The sequence below is a fragment of the Teleopsis dalmanni genome, chromosome 2 (genome assembly GCF_002237135.1).
Source record: "Teleopsis dalmanni isolate 2A chromosome 2, ASM223713v2, whole genome shotgun sequence".
Taxonomy (NCBI): Eukaryota; Metazoa; Arthropoda; class Insecta; order Diptera; family Diopsidae; genus Teleopsis; species Teleopsis dalmanni.
The window spans coordinates 181499838-181518771 of record NC_051847.1 but is presented as its reverse complement, the minus strand read 5'-3'; the positions used below and the strand labels follow the sequence as shown (position 1 = coordinate 181518771).

Here is an 18934-nt window from a genome sequence, read left to right as displayed (position 1 = left end):
AAACAGTTTTCTCCATTATGGCATATGTCAGTTTAAGCTTAGTTTTCGAGATATCAGATTTTAGAGTTGAACATTTTTAATTAAAAATCACTAAAAACAAGTAAAGTCTTCGCTTCCTCTTAGAACTTCCTCTTGTTGCTAACCGACGTTATTGTACTCAATACAAATATTGCATATACTAGTGGACGCTAGATGGCGAGTGTATTTTTTTTATTATTGTTAACATAAAAAATGTAAAACTTCAAAACTCAATTATTTGACAAGTTAGGTAACCTATTCTACTAAAATGGCACGTTTCCACTACTTACTTAGTAAGTTACTTAGGTAACTTTAAGACTTTGTCGTTTCCATTGAAATAAGTTACTTATTGCATTTGAAAGAGTTTTTATGTGTTAGGAAGTTCTAAGAGGCCGTCTGTTTCTTTAAAATAATAATTTCACTTAATAATATATTACAAAAAATTAATTATATAATTGATATATTAAATCAATTATATATATATTTGATATATCCATTGCATATTGCATTAATAAAAACAAAAATTTTATTGAATACTTATTTGCTCAGTGCGTTGGTTTACAGCTCAGCATATGACAAATATTTCTAATTTTGGTAATATGCCTTGTGGGAAATTTATTTTTAAGGCTTGCATTCGACATTTTTGGTGTTATTTTCCTTGATTTATTTTTAAGTAAGTTAAAAAGCACGGAAGCTCGTTGTATGGTTAACGAAATTTACTAAGTAAGTTACACTTACTAAGTAAACAGTGGAAAATTACTATAAAATTAATTTATAACCCTCTAGATATTTTACCAGAGTAGCAAGATTTCTTTGAACTTAACAGCTGTTTTATATGACTTGCTAAATAAAGTGTGATTTGATTCGATATATCTGTTTAGCTATATCGCTATTAGGGAGATTAATAAAAAGTTATTTTTTGTTGGAAATTTAAATATACAATTTTTATTGATATTCATTTCATAGTTTGTTTGTTCAAATAACTAATAATACAGTTTCTCTACAATCACAAGAAAAAACAACAACACCGAATGTTTTCAATTTAATTGTGTCATATTCTCAGCATCACGAATATTTCACCAAAAACTTCAGCAAAAGCTGCCAGTGTTGCTGTTTTTGCTGTGATAAGCATTTTTCTCGTTTAAAAGGGATTTTGCTCTTTTTTTGTTCTTTTTTGTTTCTTCTTCGTTTACAATTTTTTTGTTTAAGTTTTTTATATATTTTACAATTTATAGTTCTACTTTATTTATATATTCAACAATAAATAATACAAATAAATAAATTGAGACTTAATTACAGTGTATAATGTATGTTATGTTTGAGTGTGTGTGTTTCGCATGTGTGTTTTCATGGTTGTTGTATTTGCTTAGTTGATACACAAAATACATAAATTTAAATCGAGTTTGTGAATAAAATTATTTTTAACTGTTGCTTTTGGTGGAAATTTTCAAATTGTACATGTAAATTTAAAATCTTCTGTTTATTACTCTAAACTTACATGTACAATTCAAAATTTTTTTCATAAAATTTTTTTAACATAAAATGCGAACATTAATTAATAATTGGTAATTAATTTTTGTTGTTACTGCAGTAGCACATGATTTGTACGACTTGCGAGGCAAAATATCATGTAACTTATTTGGCATATAGATAAATGGCAACGATAAGACCATAAAGACCCAAGACTTCAGAGAAAATCAGAATCAAGATCATACCAACGAAAAGACGTGGCTGTTGTGCTGTACCACGTACACCAGCATCACCAACAATACCAATCGAAAAGCCAGCACCTAACCCGGAAAATCCTACAGCCAAACCAGCACCCAAATGCATAAAGCCACTGTTAAATGTTAAAAGAAAATTGATTGTTAATAAATAATTATTTGTTATATATAATTATGAATTGATTTACTCAAAAAGGGTGTAACCATCTGATGCGCTCTTTAAATCACCAGCAATTAGAATGGCTACGACCAAACCATAAATAGCAATAATACCCGCCATGACCACAGGAATAATACACTTCATTATCATTTCAGGCCTCATTACAGCCATGGAAGCAATACCAGTACCAGATTTCGCAGTACCATAGGCGGCACCCATTGCTATGAATAGAAGAAAATTCATATTATTTACTTTGTGGTAAAATCGGATTTGTTTTATTTTTATTAGATATGAATATTATAATTAGGTCAATTTACATTAAGTAAAACTAAACTATTAATGTAGTATTTGCATATAATTATTAATTCATACTCTAAATTTTTTTTATATTACATTCTAGGTATATAACAAATATATATATATAACAGTTTCTAGTTTTTAACATTTCATATATTTATATGTATCTACATTACTGGTATTCGTTTTAAATTATATAAATCAGTTGTCAGTAATCTTTACTAGATGTCAGTGATCTTCATTAGACGCCAGAGATCTCTATATTTATTATAATTTTATTACTCTAAGTCTACACTGGATAAACTTTGGTCAGATATTTGCGTACACTCTCACTTTTTCGTTAAAATTTTATTCGAAGATAAAATTCGTAAATAATACTTTTTTTCTTCGAACATAAAAATCTTGTCAAATTTTAACCAGTGTAGATGTCAAATCAGTTAGTAAGGTAATGATAACTATACTATATTAAATTAACATTGTTTTCTTCACATTATCTCGATGAGTGACGGACGGCATAACAATAATATTCTTGGCAAAGCTTGCCGGTCCTGAAAATATAGATCACTACTATTATTGTAATTTATTTTAGCTGCCAAATATATATAGATTGGCTTGATTTAAAAGAAAATGCAAATAACTGGTAGTCTGAAATCGAGCATAAGCGATCATTGACGCCATGAAATGTCTCTAAAGTAATAATTAATAATGAGAAAACAGTCAAGGAGTAAAAGGTGCACCATAAATGTTATAGATCAAGAATAAAGTTATGGTCTTCAGTAACTGAATTGAAAAATAGATATTACGGAGTTAGGGTCAATAAACAACCTAATCGATTAAGCTAGGTAGCAACTATAAGCTCCTAATAAAAGTATAGATTAAATGTCCATAATAATGTAGCATAATTTTGTGAAGCCTAGCTTGTTTAGAGAAAGAAGTACAGGATTACGGATTGCAGTCTCATATACACCACACATAAAAAGAACTACGATTTCTGTAAAGAACATCTCTACAAATAAATCTTCACTTTGAAATAAATATATGAGATGATAAAAAATAATAATCCAGTGTTAATAATTTTTAACATTTTCATATACTTTGTAATATAACAAACTCTATAACAGAATTACTATGTAGATGACTAAAAATATTCTGAAATAAACTTATTAATCTAATAATTTGATTTCAACAAATGTGCAATTGATATGAATGTAATAAAAATTTATCTGTTACGCAAACATTATTTAATATATTTAAGCTCCTACTTTTGCGATACTATAGTATGTACAATTGTTTTTTAAGTCATCGGGAGTTACATGTAATTGAGTTATTGGTTTTTTTCTTTAAGTAAAGCAAACTAATTTAGAGTATTTAGGGTATTTTGTAAGTAAACAAATGTTATCGCCTAAAGCACTTAATTGCCGTTGTGGCTGATAATGGGTCTGATAAGATTTATACGTGTCTCATGCGAGTTACCAAACCATAATTCGATCAAGTGCAGTTGTGCTTCAATACTGAGACGACCTTAATTGTTAGCTGAAGGCATATTATTGACATTTTACAGTCAAAATTATTGAATGTTAATTCAATTTACTTACATTTTAGTCTATTAACGTGGAGAACACATTGATAATTACTTTTGACGCTGGTTTTAATCTTGACAAATTTTCATTATCGTCGCTACAATTTTTTTTAATTTATTATTCTATTGATATGACAAGATTGATTCATTTTTCTTTAAGGTCTTAAAGACATTTTCTAGTGTTGACGATTTTTTCGTAGAAATAAATAATTCTTAAAAAAAAATAATCAATTGATTATGTGATATGATATTGTTATGATTGTGTATTACTAACAATGGATGTATTAGTAATATAAAAAAAATATGCTTAATCAATATACAAATTAGACTTTTATTATTTTTTAAATAATTTATTTTTCTTTTTTTGATATTTATTTTTCTTTTTTAAATTTTATATATATTTTTCTTTTCATGTTTAAAAATAATAAATAAATAATTATAAGGCGAGAAAACTTTATGAACCAAATTCACAGTCATCACTTAATTAAGTCAATACTGACTTAAGTCGTGTTTAAGTTAATAACTTTCCGGACTTGGTTCTTACTTAACTAAGTTTGCACTATGAAATCGGTGCGGTGCTATGACAAATCGTCTTTTCTCATTAATTAATAATTATTTTGCGGCAAGTAAACTACTTTACAGTTATTAATTTAAACAAATAAAAATTTTATTTTACGTTAAACAAAACATTACATAAAGATTATTTTTAATATAAAATTAATGTTAACTTTATTAACTCAATGTTAACCTTAATGTCAACTTATAAACTAAATATTAATTTTAACGTTAATTTAATGTACTCATTAATTAATAACTATTTTGCGGCAAGTAAACTACTTTGCATTTATTAATTTAAACAAAAACAGAAGTAATATTTAGGTTAAATAAAAAATTGCATAAAGATTGTTATTAATATAAAATTAATAATAAGTTATTAACTCATATTATTATTAATATGATATAACTTATCATTATTAGTGATAAGTTATAAGTTAACTTAATATTACCTTATAAACTAAATATTAACTTTAATGTTAATATAAATATTGCACAAGTTGTAACTGAAAGGTTGTTATGATATAATAACTTCAATAAACTATATAATAATAATAATATATAATTTATTGCAATATTTCAATAAACTAAGCTTACTCATTTTTTGTTAGTAATGCATTTCTTATGTATATGGTTTATATATTTGCATATATATTTAAAATGTGTGAAGTAAATAGAACATTAAAGGTTGGATAATATACACAATATATGCAACATGATATAGAAAGTTCACAAATTTGATAGATCTGAATATATTGAATTGCTATTACTGCAAAAAACAATATACCTATGTAATTATATGGTATTTAGCAAAGTTGATGCTGCCGTAAAACCTATGAAATCTTTTCTGCTATACCGGGAGAAAATCTCAATCTAGGTACTACTAATTTTTATATTTAGAAGGGATAATATGCTTTACTACGACCTATCATATATTTACTATTATACCCGGAAAAATTCTAGCTAGCTTCTACAAATTATATATTATATTTAGAAAGGATAATGCCGCAATAGAGCTCATTAAATCCTCCTTGCTATAACCAAAAAAAATAGCTATATCATATATATTATATATTTTATATATTATATATAATTATAATAATATAGTAACATTTTATACTAAGAAGAGTTTTATTTCAGTAAAACCTACGAGATCCTTGCTATACCCGAACAAAATCTCAAGATAGGCACTGAAAATTTTGTATCATAAAATCTCCTAAGCTAGGAGTAAATCTCCTAAGCTAACTTCTAGAAATTGTATACTATATTAAGAACAGAAAATAGGTACTGCAATACAAATAATAAGATCTTCTCAGAAAAAGAGAAAATACCAGAGAAAATGCTATACCCAGAGAAAATAGATACTTCAAATTATATATTATATTAAGAAGAGTTAATACTGCAGTAAAATCTATGAGATCTGTGAGAAAATTTCCTAAGCTAGCTAACACAAATTAAAAATAATGCTTTAGTACAATCTATGAGGTATTTTCTGCTATACCAGAAGAAAGTGTTCTGAGTTAGCTACTGCAAATTAAGCCTATTAGTAAGCCTACAATATTTCTAAGTTAAAGATCAGGCCTCATTAATTTCAGTGAAAACCAGATAAAGATTTTGGACTTATATGTCCATTAGTTTAATTATGATAAAAAAATTATGAAAAAATATATATATATTAACTAGATTTATGAAACCAGCAATCATAAATAATATATGTTACTAACTGTATAAAAATTGTAATGGTCAGATAAGCCATTTACATTAAGGTGTACGTACATATATGTACAAACAAAATTCAGATATGTATACGTCAATAGATGTGGATATCAGTTAACTTTGAAGGAAACTCATGTTAATCAAAAAAAAAAAATAATCATAATAAAGCAACTTTTATGGAACAAAGAAGTATTTATTGTATACCATATTTATAATCTAATATTGATAATAACTACACATAATAAATAAACAAACCGTATGTGTTCTCACAATGTTATTGCACATAACCCCAAAAACGTACTCAACCAAAGCGAAGTGCTCTCGATTGCTTGTTAAACAATTTTTTTATTAAATGAATTTTTATAATTGTTAATAACAATTTTTTTTTATTTTTTTTTTTTGTAAAATTAAAATCAATTGCTTCAATATCTAATCATTCATTTATTTTCTATTTATTAAAGTAGTATTTTAAAATATTTTTGTTGTTATTTTTTCCTAAGTTAAGTATTTCTTTTTGTAAATTTGAAGAGTTGTGAGCATTAATAAATAAACTTTATTAAAAAGAATAAGTACTTTTAATTTTATTTTTTGTTTTGTAGTTAAAACTTTGTAGCTTTGCAGTTTTATTTATCAGATATGAATAGACTTGATGTGGCTCACAAGTGAAATCACATGACATTTATCACATGCCTATCGGTGAAACCACTTGTGGATATTTTCTTTAGAATAATCCAGTCTATTCAAAATGTGTACTAAGAAGTATAGTGTATTATGGTATAATATAGTATATTAAAAATGTATTTAGATTAATTAAAATTGAGATGTTATTAATATATTATGTGCTTTGTGGGTTCCCATTTGTTTCTAACTTATTTTTTTGACGAGTATGGAGAATCATCTATTAATATTCAAATAAAGCTATCTATTAAGAAAGATTATATATATAAAATTATATTACATTGTATTTCAAATAAGCTATCTATTAAGAAAGATTATATATATAAAATTATATTAGATTGTATTTCAAATAATTATTAAACTATTAAAAAAGTATAATTTATAAAATAAAAAAAAATATAATTCATTAAATAACTCGAAAATTTTTATTGGTTCTATAAATTTAAAATAAATTCAAATCATTAATAATTAGATCTGAGTTTTGTTTTTTGTTATAAAAAATTAATATCACATATATTGAATATACTAAAAAACTTTTTTTAACTTATATTTAATTTGCTTTTGTATATGTAAAAATATTTAATACATTTAAAATACCAAACAATTTTATTTTATTAATTAATCAATCTTATTTCGAAATTAATTATCCTCTTCTAAATTTTACACTATAAGTCAAACGATTATTATATACTTTAAGGGAATTGAGAAAATTAGAATACTGCTTATATTTTTCGCCCTATTAGAAAAATATCTATAAAATAATTATATGTTTAAAAGAAAAGATAACAATATGTGTGAAAGTATAAAGTAATAACTACAACTTTTATTTTTTATATCTCTTCTTAATATTTCACATTTTTTATTATTTAGGTTTGAAATTATTAATGGCCAATTGTGGCAACTAGTTTTCTCTCTATCGTTAACTAGAACTCTTGATATATCTTAAAAGTAAGAAAATGTGGCCCTAAAGAGTTTAACTTGCAGTAGATATGCATTGGCCATGAATAGAACAAAATAAAATAACTTCTTTTTATCTTAAATATCATAAAATTTGTAAATAATTCAAATATTTAATAATAATAATAATTAATAATATAATTGAAATTTTATAGTAAAACACATTAATATTTTAAACTTCAATCCTACTAAATAATGTTTTATTTGAAAAATCCTTTTTTTTTAGATAATGAAGAAAATAAATATATGAAAAGTCTACTAAATACTATAAAAAAACTAAATATTATAAAAAAAAACTAATTTATAATATAATTCATAAAAAATATATATAATTTACTGCCTTTTTCATAAGTTAATTATTAATGATTCCTATTAAATATTAAATTCGTTAACTTACCACTGAAAATAATAGCACCAGCTGCACCCATAACACCGAAGAATGGTCCGTAGATTGGATTGTCTGTGGTAGTATCTGTGGAACTCATTTTGTCTGCAACATAATAATTATAAGTACATTAATTACATTAATTACATTAATTACACATTCAAATGTTTTATATTTTTAAATAAATCAATACATTTTTATCACTAAATATAAATAATTTTAAAATTATTAATTAAATAAATTTGAAGAATTAAATATAATAAATATATTTTGTTTATAAAATATTAAATAATATCACTTATTTAAATTATTTTTAAATGTTATATTATATAAAAAATATATATAAAAATTTTTTATTTAAATAAGTTATTTTTTTATATAAATTATTTTTTATTTTTAAATGTTTTTATTTTTAAGTAATAAATTATTTTCACATCAATAATAACAATATTCACTAAAATGTATTGTTTTATTTTAGTAATTTTTAGTTTTTAATTTTATTAACATCAACACTCACTTTTTTAAATTTTTTTTCTCAACAAGGATGGAAAATTTAAAATTTTTTAAAAATCTTAACGATTTTGTTGTGGCTAAAGTATTTGGCTAGGCGCACAATTGTAAGGTTTGGTCGCTAGAATCAATATGATTCAACCGGTTGGCTCTGCTGTCGTTGAGTGTTCGTCTCAGGTGTTTTGTTAGTTTCTTTTAAAAGCAACATTTCCTGTTGGAAATATTAACTGAAAAGCTTCCCACCTGATCAAAATAATACAAGCATCTCGCTTGCGCATATGAAATACGCCATGGGAGTTTCCTTGTCTTATAAGTTAATCATATGATCGTGCAAGTCATATGATTGGTGCTTTTCACGTAAATCGTTTGAATAGCTTTGCCCGTTAGAACGATAATGGCTACTTTTACACTGGAAGTGTGTACTTTTCTGTGCGTGCACATTTCTATGTATTAAATTATTTTATGTTGTGTGCGGAAAATTCACTACTTTTTGTGTTGGCATATTAAATTTAAAAATTATTTTGTTATATATCTATTAAAATCTTTTAAATTCAAGCTTCAATGTTGTTTTATGAGCTTTGTTTGAATATAACAGAATCTTTAAAATATTTTTAATTAATATTTAAACTATTTCATAAAAGAATCTGTTATAGATATGCATAAAATTAATTTCAATTTTTGTAATTAATTAAAATTATTATTATGTTTTTTATGTTTAAAAAAACCATTATTTTTAAAATATGCATAAATAATATTTTTAAAATCTTCTTTTTAGTGATATGTTACAGCAATTTCTTCATCCTCTGTAAAATTGTATTCCTATTACTCTTGAATCAACGTTATGCTTATTTAAAAACACATGATTTATATTAATTTAATACAAGATATACAATAGTATAATTACACATGCTGCAGTTAACTTATACAGTTTTGTAACAACTAATCCAAAAATGGTTCAGAGAAGACTGAATGCTTTCACTACATTTTATACGAATATAAAGTATACTTGATATCAGGAAACAATGGATCTTATAACAATAAAGTTGCAAATTTATGAACTCTGAAAGTTGTTAAAACTGCACTCATACAGGAGGGATTATACCAGAAAGTATTATTTTTTTTTTTTGACAATGTATTTAAATGTTATTATCTATAGATACAATTTTCAAAGGAGGTGGATTAATTCCATATTCACTCCTCTGAAAACGCTAATGTATAGTGTATTTCACTAAAACAACATGGTAAAACCAGCAATTATTTCAGACAGAAATAAAATATATTGCACTACCAAAACTCTCTGCTATATTTATATATATATATAGGACCTCAAATATTTGAAAATATTCTATAATATTTTAAGAAACATCAAAATTGACCAAAAACACTTCTTAAATAATTTACAATTATAAAATAAAGCTCAGTGCATGGGAAACTTTAGTACTAAAATGAAAGATTAATAATTATGTCCAAGTCCATATCGTATCATCTTACTATTTTGGGACAAGTTCCATGAACGACAGTGTGACTAGTATTGTTTCATAGTATTGTTTCAAGATAAACAAATCAATTGTGCACTATATATAAGACAAAGATAGATAACTTTGAACAAGAAAGGTCTAAACTATTATCAAAAATATTTGGAATAGTTGAGTATGGTCATATTTGTAATACAAATTGTCTATTTACTCTAAGATTAATGGATTTAAATTAAGTATATTTTCCTGACTGCTTCATAGAATACAAACCATACTGACTATTTGAATTTACAATTAATGCATGATTGTATAAGTTGGTTTACAAAAATATCTGTAATGGTTTGTAGCTGAACGAAGTCTCTACTGGTGATACACTTCAGTTGATCCCCAAAGCCAAAGTTGGTGAAGTCCGTACAACAACTGTAAGATATCTATCCACAATAAAATTCATCTGAAGTTATTAAGAGATTATTGGACGGGCCATTATGACCTGCGTTTCCATACTAACAAAATGGTTCTGCCTGAAGAGATAGAATATCAACTCCGCTTCCCTTTTAAAAACAAGGGAAGTCTTCCGTTGAATTAGAGTCGATAAGTGGCACACGAGATCGATCATAGTCTCAGTGTTCCGCTCTCTGGAAGCCGAAAGACTGGTGTTTTAGTACTAAAGTCGGGGATTTAGTAGTAGTTCAAGTACAAAAATCATGAAGGTAAATAAAACTGTTGACTAACTACAAAATACAGTGACGTGTTAATGCATATCCTATTGAGCTTTAAAAGCGTTAATTTAATTATAGATATTACAACAGTATTAATATAAGTTAATAATCATTAACAGTATCAGTTATTTTTTGGAATCAAATAACATCATAACTATTTTAATATCAAATGTTAGAATGTTAAAGTCACATATGCTGACATTAAGTGATTTTTGCAATTTCAGCTTTAAATATAATAAAAAATTTTTGATTATTGTGTAAACTACAATTAAAAAATTTTAAGGAAGTATTTAGTAAAAGTAAAAATAATTTATTTTGAAGATTTCATACTATGAACCTATATATAAAAAGTGAAATATAACTCACAAGTACGCTATCGCATTATAATTAAAAGTTAAAAAATGAAAAATATCAATAGACAAATAATTCTAATAGATATATATTACTATAAGTACTTAATTATACTATAAGTAATTATTAATATAGAACTACAAGGTTAAGAAATTTATACATGCGTATAGATAGGTTATAAAATCGCTTCAACTTAGGGTTCTGGAAATGAAAATAATTAATTAATTAACTAACAAGAATTAAGTAACATTCATTAAGTATTTTATACACAAATAATTCAATGGTAGTGGGGAACTAACAAACCTTAGAACGGAAAAAAAATATTAAAGAAGGATTCTTAAAGAATTATATTAAAGGAGTTCTTATTTTTCAAATCGTGTTAGCACTTAGAAACGTTAAAAACAAGTTTTCCGAAATTTAAAATTTTGGACCGGTATCAAATATCTAAGGTAATTCAAACAACTTTTGTTGCACAAGAATAGAAATGCTGATTTAGTTTAAACTTATCAAAACTTTAATGAATATCAAATTTCCCTACAGCACATGCTCTTCTAAAGTACCATCCATCCTTAATAAAAAATATGCCCAAAGGTGTTCTGAATTTGATGTTGCTACACTCATTTCTTTCAACACCTGATTTTAATACCGAAAAAGCTTTAACCGAAAGCAAAGGACGAGTTTGAGAGTGTTTTAGTTTAATAACTTCTGAATAAGCCTATCGATATAATTTTTACCTATGTCAATAATACATTCTAATTCAATTTTTACTTTAAAATTTGAAACCAAAAGGCAATAGATTGTCTTATAATCAATATGAGATGTTTAAGTGAAATCTATCTTAATAAACGCATTTTAATTTAATTTCCAATAAAAATTATTTCAATGTTTGATTAATATTATACAAAAAATGTATATAAAGCTATCTTATAAAATAAAAAAAATTTTTATAGTTCCTCATATTCATTGTTCAAATCTTATCAATAATGGCCTCAGTTTACGTTTTTATTTTAATCAGCAAGAGGCACGTGAGAAAGATTATTTAGGAATATCTAAACACTTATAGAATTTAATAATAATTCAACACACTCTTTTGTTATAAAGAAATTATTCTATTTATTCTATTTTATTAAAATTGTTACCAAATAATTGCATATTTTTAGGGACATCAGTAATTAATTAATAATTTATAACGAATTATAAGTGCGGCGTGAGACATTCTTTCTTGAATATTTTTAAAAAATTATATACATTGCAGTTCACTACTGTTCGTAAAAACCTCTTTATGAAATATACTAAGTTTCTAATAAATATAATAGTCACTTCCGTCTGAAAAATTTGACGTTAAATTACAACTTATATTCACAAAATATTGGTCTTGCCCGTGCGACTAGTAGAGTAACAGTATCATGACTTTCTCAGCATTACTTTCTTAGATTAGGTTCTATACATAAGAGAGAATATATAAATCATGCAACAAATAATGCCTCTACAAACAGAATAGCACTGAAATTAAACAATTAAAAATAAAAGTATAATTAATTTTTTAATTCAATTATTCCACAGCTAGTTTATAATTTCGTTGTAATATAAACACAATAAGTCAATTTGTTAATAAAACTTTAACAGTAAAATAACAAAACTCCAGAAAAATAGGCGAACATAAAAAGTCAAGTACGGCTTTGTGTCAATAGATTAAGGTGCGCTGACTCTGAGCTTCCAATTTGGCAGGACACGAATTCGATTCCTGGTACTTGCAGTCTCAAAAAAAATTATTTACGAATAATTAAATGTAACAATTATTTCGAAGAGCACTGATGATGGGTAATTGGCAATACTCGAAACAGCTGTATGGTCAGCCAAAAATTCAATTAATTAAAATAATATAAAAAGAATATTTGTTGTTGTAGTTCACTACTGTTCGAAAAAATTTCTTTATGAAATTATTTTATTTTTATTTTATCACCAAAAAAAAAGAACATTTTCAATGGTGGTGTATCTTCTGGAAAGAAACTTTTTATTTTATTAGAGGTGCTTATAAAAATATGAAGATGTAGTCAATTGTTGTCAAAATCTATCTCATTTATAAAAGAAACCCATACACAATTTATATATATAATATTTATTATCTTCATATTTAGTATTATTATTATTTAACTGTAATATTTAAAACATTTATAAGTATTAATCCCTTGGGTCCCTTGGGTTCGCCGGTATAACCTATCTACCTACCTGTTGTACCTAACCCTAGTCAACACATTAAAATGTATAAATTAATAATATTTCTTAATAGATTATAAAGATTATAAAAAAATTGTATAAAATGTTTTTATTATAAATATTTTTATCACTTTATTATTTATCATTACGCGTAGTATTAGTTTAAAAAAATTACATTTAATTACAATACAATTACAATTATTATAATTATTTATTTATGTATTCATGTATTTATGTATTCTTTGTGTGAAGATCAATATTAAACAATTTATTGTTTATGTATGTTTGTAGTTGTGTTTAAATGACAGTTTTATGTATATATACATTTCGCTATAAATATTTACCAATTCGCTTATATAGCCAATAAACAATTTAGCTTAAAAATAATTTCATTATTTAATAAATAATTTTTAATTTCTGTTGTAAATTTTAATTTGAATTTATATAATTTTTATATATTAAACATTAACAATTAATTGTACGCTTACATGTAGTTTGGTGCGAATTTAATGTGAACAAAAATATGTAAATGAAATTCTTACAAAATATTGATATAGGATTGCAACATAACAAAATAAAACTATAATTTATGATTTAAAATAATATACGTATATCTAAGAAAAATATATGTAATTAATAATATAATAAAAAGTTTTAATGCAAATATTTCAAAAATAAAAATGGCTCAGCCATGTACGAACAAACTAAAATCTAGCATTGCAACAACAACAACGTATTAATATAATATTTATATGAACACTAAAGGCTTCTGCAGGCGAACAGCAGCTGCTAATGCACAAAATCATTGGCTATATAGTGCTGGGGCTCCACAATGACGCTGGTGTAATGGGGTCCGTTGACGTTCTTAAAGCTATCGGCGAAACTGTTAGCCACAACGTGCGGATGATGTTGTTCGGGTTGCTGCTGCTGTTGTTGTTGTGTATGATGATGTAGTTGGTGGTGATGTTGCTGATGTGGTGTTGCGGTATGATTGCTTGCTATGTGCTGTTGCATATCATGTGACGTGTGCTGATGGGCGTGTGAATAATGCTGCGGGGCGTGATGTGTATGCTGGTGTGAACTGCTATCGGAGAAATAATTTAATTCAAAATTATGACTTAGTTCACTGTACGTAGTTTGCGGTGATGTGTCGTTCACCGTGGAGGCATTCCCGGTTGACATTTGTCGATCACTCTCCGAACTACTAGAACAACTATTCGAATTTGCGGAATATGGTCGTATAATAGAAGCATTCGCCACATCCACAGTTGCATCATAATAATATGGATTATTATTATTATTGGTATTACCGTAGTAGCCACTACCTGTTGTAGTGTCAGGAAATTGTATATCATGTGTTAATGTACTACTACTGGAACTAACTACGAGATCATTAACAGGATATAGCTGTGTATAGCTTAGATTTTCATGTCCAACTGTTTCTTGTGGATGCAGTGAGTGCGTATGTATGTGCGCAGCGTGGTGGGCGTGTTGTATATGTTGATGGGTTTGCGGTAAGTAACTGTTATTGTTATTGCTTCCATTGCTATTACTGGCTAATACTGGTGTTACAGCATTCGGTAAACGTCCAGCTGCCTCGTAACAAGCTTCCAGCTTAGGACTGCAACTCAGCGTATTTGGTACGACACTAGCTGCTGCTAATCCATTACTCATAACCACAGAATGTGAAGGAGTTGAGTGTACTGCATGTAAGGTTGGTGTTATACTTGCGGTAGGAGTGATTGGTTCCGTTTTAACTATGCCCGTTTGAATTTCATTTAAAAGTAAGTCTTTGGCCTCTTGTTCACTAAAATGAGAAAAGAATGTATTTTTTTACGGATTAATATTTTATTTTTCTTTTGTAGATTATTTTAAAGTTATACTATAATAATTACTTGTGTCTAAAATCAATAACTTATTAGCCTATGCCAACACACTACAATAAAATTGTTATAAATTAATCTGGAGTGTTATACACTTCGCTCGAGTTTTACAAATCAAAAATGAAAATTGCACTAAAAATTAATCTCGATTGGAAAAGTTTTCATGGATTTTCCAATCGAAAACAGCATTAAAATATGAAATAGAATGTTTTTCGTTAATAGAAAAACTCTCTAATGATTGGAGTTGTTCGTGATGATAGATGAAGTAATAAAAGCATAAGAATAGAATAATAGAAGAATATTGAATAGAATAGAAGAATATGTGCTAGCTGGCATATTGGCTGTTGTTAATTCTAATGTTTTAATTAGAGCTGACTGCATAAGTGAACGAAGTAATGAGAATATCTACGTTATTGATAGTATTAAATTTTAGCAGGGATTGCTTATGAAAGCATAGGTATTGTGTGGTTTTATATGACTATAATATAAATTGAAAAGTTAAACAAAAATGTGGTATAGTTACTCGCATTTTAAATATTAAATTGAAAAATATAATATTGGGGTAAGTTGAGCCTCAAATCAATGAAGTCAGTTATTACCGTTTAACCTTAAACCGACTGTTATATTGGTCTTATTTGAATCCCATAATTAAATTCTTATATTACCTCAAAGTGTTATAACTTTAGGACAATATTATAGGAGTTTTTATTTAAATTCTGATTGTATGAAACAAAAATTGTTTGTTTCATACTTGTAAGAATTTTTACAAGTAAGCCCACTTCATAACAACTACATTTCCAATATCTGACACAATTATTTTTGTAAATAATAGAATATAGGATTTTTAATACAATTTTAAATAGATTCATTTTTATTTGTTAATTAAAAAACTTTAAATTCTTTTTGTTATAGCAAAAACTTTAAAATTCTACTTAATCCCAACAATGTTGTTATTTTAAGACATGCGATGGTTTGTTTTGCATAATACCATTAGTGTGACGTTTATTTATTTAATTTTTAAATTAATTTAATTTTTGTACATTCATAATTATTTACATACCTAAGGACATAATTCACACTGACAATGCAATGTGGACGAGATGAGCGTGTATTATGTACAACAGTCGCATAGGATTGCACCCAAACCCAGCCGCCGCCCTTTGTTAGGAAACGATAATATTTGGTGGTTACTTGTCCTTTATACATCACTATAGTGTTGTAAAAAAATAGAAGAAAGAAAAGGATTTTGTTAAAATTCATATGGGATAAAGAGCAGCAAAGAATAACTAACTACTGCCGCTATTATTATTATTTTTATACACACTTACATATCTGATGGGAGCAACGCATATACAATATATCCGAGACATGTATATACTGATACAGCGTTTTTTCAATAAGGTCCTGCGGTTCATAACCAGTAAGTTGTGATACTCTGTAAATAAATAAAGTGTTTTGTTTAATTTTATTATTGTTTTTGTTGTTTGCGTTATTGTTTGTTCTTTTGCTTTTTCTGAATTTAAATAACAAATAAATGGGTATTTCGCACTACTGTTCTGCCAACTAAGATTCAATTATGCATAAAAAGCATAATGGAAAAAGCAAAGCAAGCAAAACGCAAGGGGTCGGGTCCACTTAAATACATTGTGCTTTGAAATTTGTTCTCTTGTTTCACTGACAAAGAGCAAAGCACCATCATGAGGGTAATTGAGTGTCGGTAATGCCAGACACATGGGAAATTCTTATGCGCCCCATTTTGTGGGTAGGCGGCAGCAACAACGAACAAAGCATAAAAAATCAGATTCAAGTGGCAAATGATTTGTTTTTCTTGTTTTCCTGTCCCCATCTTTCTACCCTTCACACCAACTTAAGTTCTTACAAACTTCTTTCTGCATTGCTTGTATGTAAATTGTTCAGTGGGTGGTTTGAATTTAGAAGAAAGAAGAAAAAACATGTGTTTTTAAATATAACGAGTAATGTATGTGGATGGTAATGTAATATCTTATCACTTGTAAGTTTTTTTAAAGTGAAAGTGTGGTGATTAAATATTTGCTATAAATAAAATTTCAAAATTAAATTTTGAAATATTTTATTAAAATTCAATCAATTTTAATGTCAGCTATTGATTTTTAATGAACATAAATAAATTTTAGTTCTCCGGTCTATAGTATACAAAAGGTCAATATTAAAATAAAAATTGTATTTATTTTTAAATATAAATTAATTGATGATAATTTCAAAGGTCGAAAAATAAATTTATGCCACACTTGAATAATTTTTTATGAATAATTTTAGTGCATTAATTATTGATGCTTGCTATACTTGATGAATTCTGCAGATTGAAAATTTGTCAACATTTAAATAAAATTGTTTTTATTTTTAAATAGAATCTTATTTATAATAATTTCAATGATCGAAAAATAAATTTATGCCACAGTTAAGTAATTTTTGAGGATTAATTTTAGTGCATTAATTTTTGATGCTTGCTATACTTGATGAATTCTGCAGATTGAAAATTCGGGTACATGAACTCTGCTTGATTGTGTTTGTGTAGAAAAGCAAAAGAAACATTTTGAAAATTAATTTAACACTTATTTTGATATTCACAAGAAATCACAAATTATATATAAATTTCTAACTTTCTCTTTCATTGTTTCTAGCATTAAGAATAAAATCCTCGTATAAATGTAAAAAAAGTTATCAAAAAAAAAATTATTAAAAATTATTATTAAAAAAAATAATTATTATTATTATTAAAAATGATTAAAATGATCAAAAATTGTCAGAAGAAATATGTTGTACATGTATTGGTTTCATCAATTTTTTAACAATATCGGGTAAGTACGTAAAAATAGGAGGAACGAATCCTCCGCGTTAATTAGCTAAGAAAACTGTTTTGTTTCCACACTCCTTGGAATAGATAAAAGTAAGTATCTTACTAATGCTAATGTTCAAAATATCGCAGAATGTGTTTAAGAATGAGACGCCCAACAGCTTCAGCCTGGCTTTAGATAAGCTTAAACGCAACAGGTGCTTTGGTCTGTTTTCATCGAGCACCGTAGACATGTACTACAGGAGATATAGTAAGACTGACCGAGCCTGGCTTCATGTTTTCGAACTATGGAGGTTTAGGATATAGAATATCTAAATATTGAATTATAGGCATTTGTTTGTTTTTATTCTACTTTTTATGTAAACGTATTTCATTACATATTATATAATGTTATATTGGGTATATAAAAAAAATTCTACCGAAATATTGTTAATTGGAAGACATACTAGAAACAGTTCAAATATAAGTTTTATAAAAAAAAAATATAAGGAAAACTGTAAGTGATGAATTTTTAGAGTTTTAAAAAATTTAAACAGCATCAAGTTCAATTAGATCAATTATAATTATTATAAGCGTATGTTAAGTTCTTACCTAGCATCAAGAAATATTAATTTTAAGTCCATACTAGCTCGAAACATGAACATATTCTGATGTAGTTTAATTTCTGTTATCGCAGATGAAGGCAGCGAGTGACCAACGGCAACTAATCCTAAATTTTGTATGCAACCACCTTGACCATCACCACAGTCAGGAAATATACGCGCTTTCAGATAACCTGAACAATGTATTACCTTAAAAAATTAATATATATATTAAGTAAGACACAATATTCTATAAAAGTATAACTATACCTTATAACCCGATGAAGTAAGGCCGG

The 18934-nt window shown here is 26.3% G+C and overlaps 2 protein-coding genes across 2 annotated transcripts; both read right to left on the bottom strand.

The window, feature by feature from the left end:
• Positions 1–984: 984 nt before the first annotated feature.
• Positions 985–8764, bottom strand: LOC119684253 (V-type proton ATPase 16 kDa proteolipid subunit-like). The gene is made up of 4 exons (XM_038098259.1): positions 8587–8764; positions 8082–8174; positions 1931–2123; positions 985–1858 (listed from the first exon to the last, which is right to left on the bottom strand). Exons 2-4 carry the CDS (start codon positions 8167–8169, stop codon positions 1654–1656), a joined length of 486 nt encoding a protein of 161 aa, XP_037954187.1. The 5' UTR covers positions 8170–8174; positions 8587–8764; the 3' UTR covers positions 985–1653.
• Positions 8765–14005: 5241 nt separating this feature from the next.
• Positions 14006–18934, bottom strand: LOC119681242 (protein single-minded-like; the record flags this gene model as incomplete). The annotated part of the gene is given in 5 exon segments (XM_038094372.1): positions 14006–15148; positions 16285–16432; positions 16553–16659; positions 18649–18848; positions 18909–18934. Coding segments are annotated over 5 exon segments (1499 nt in total), but the record flags the coding sequence as incomplete, so codon positions are not given.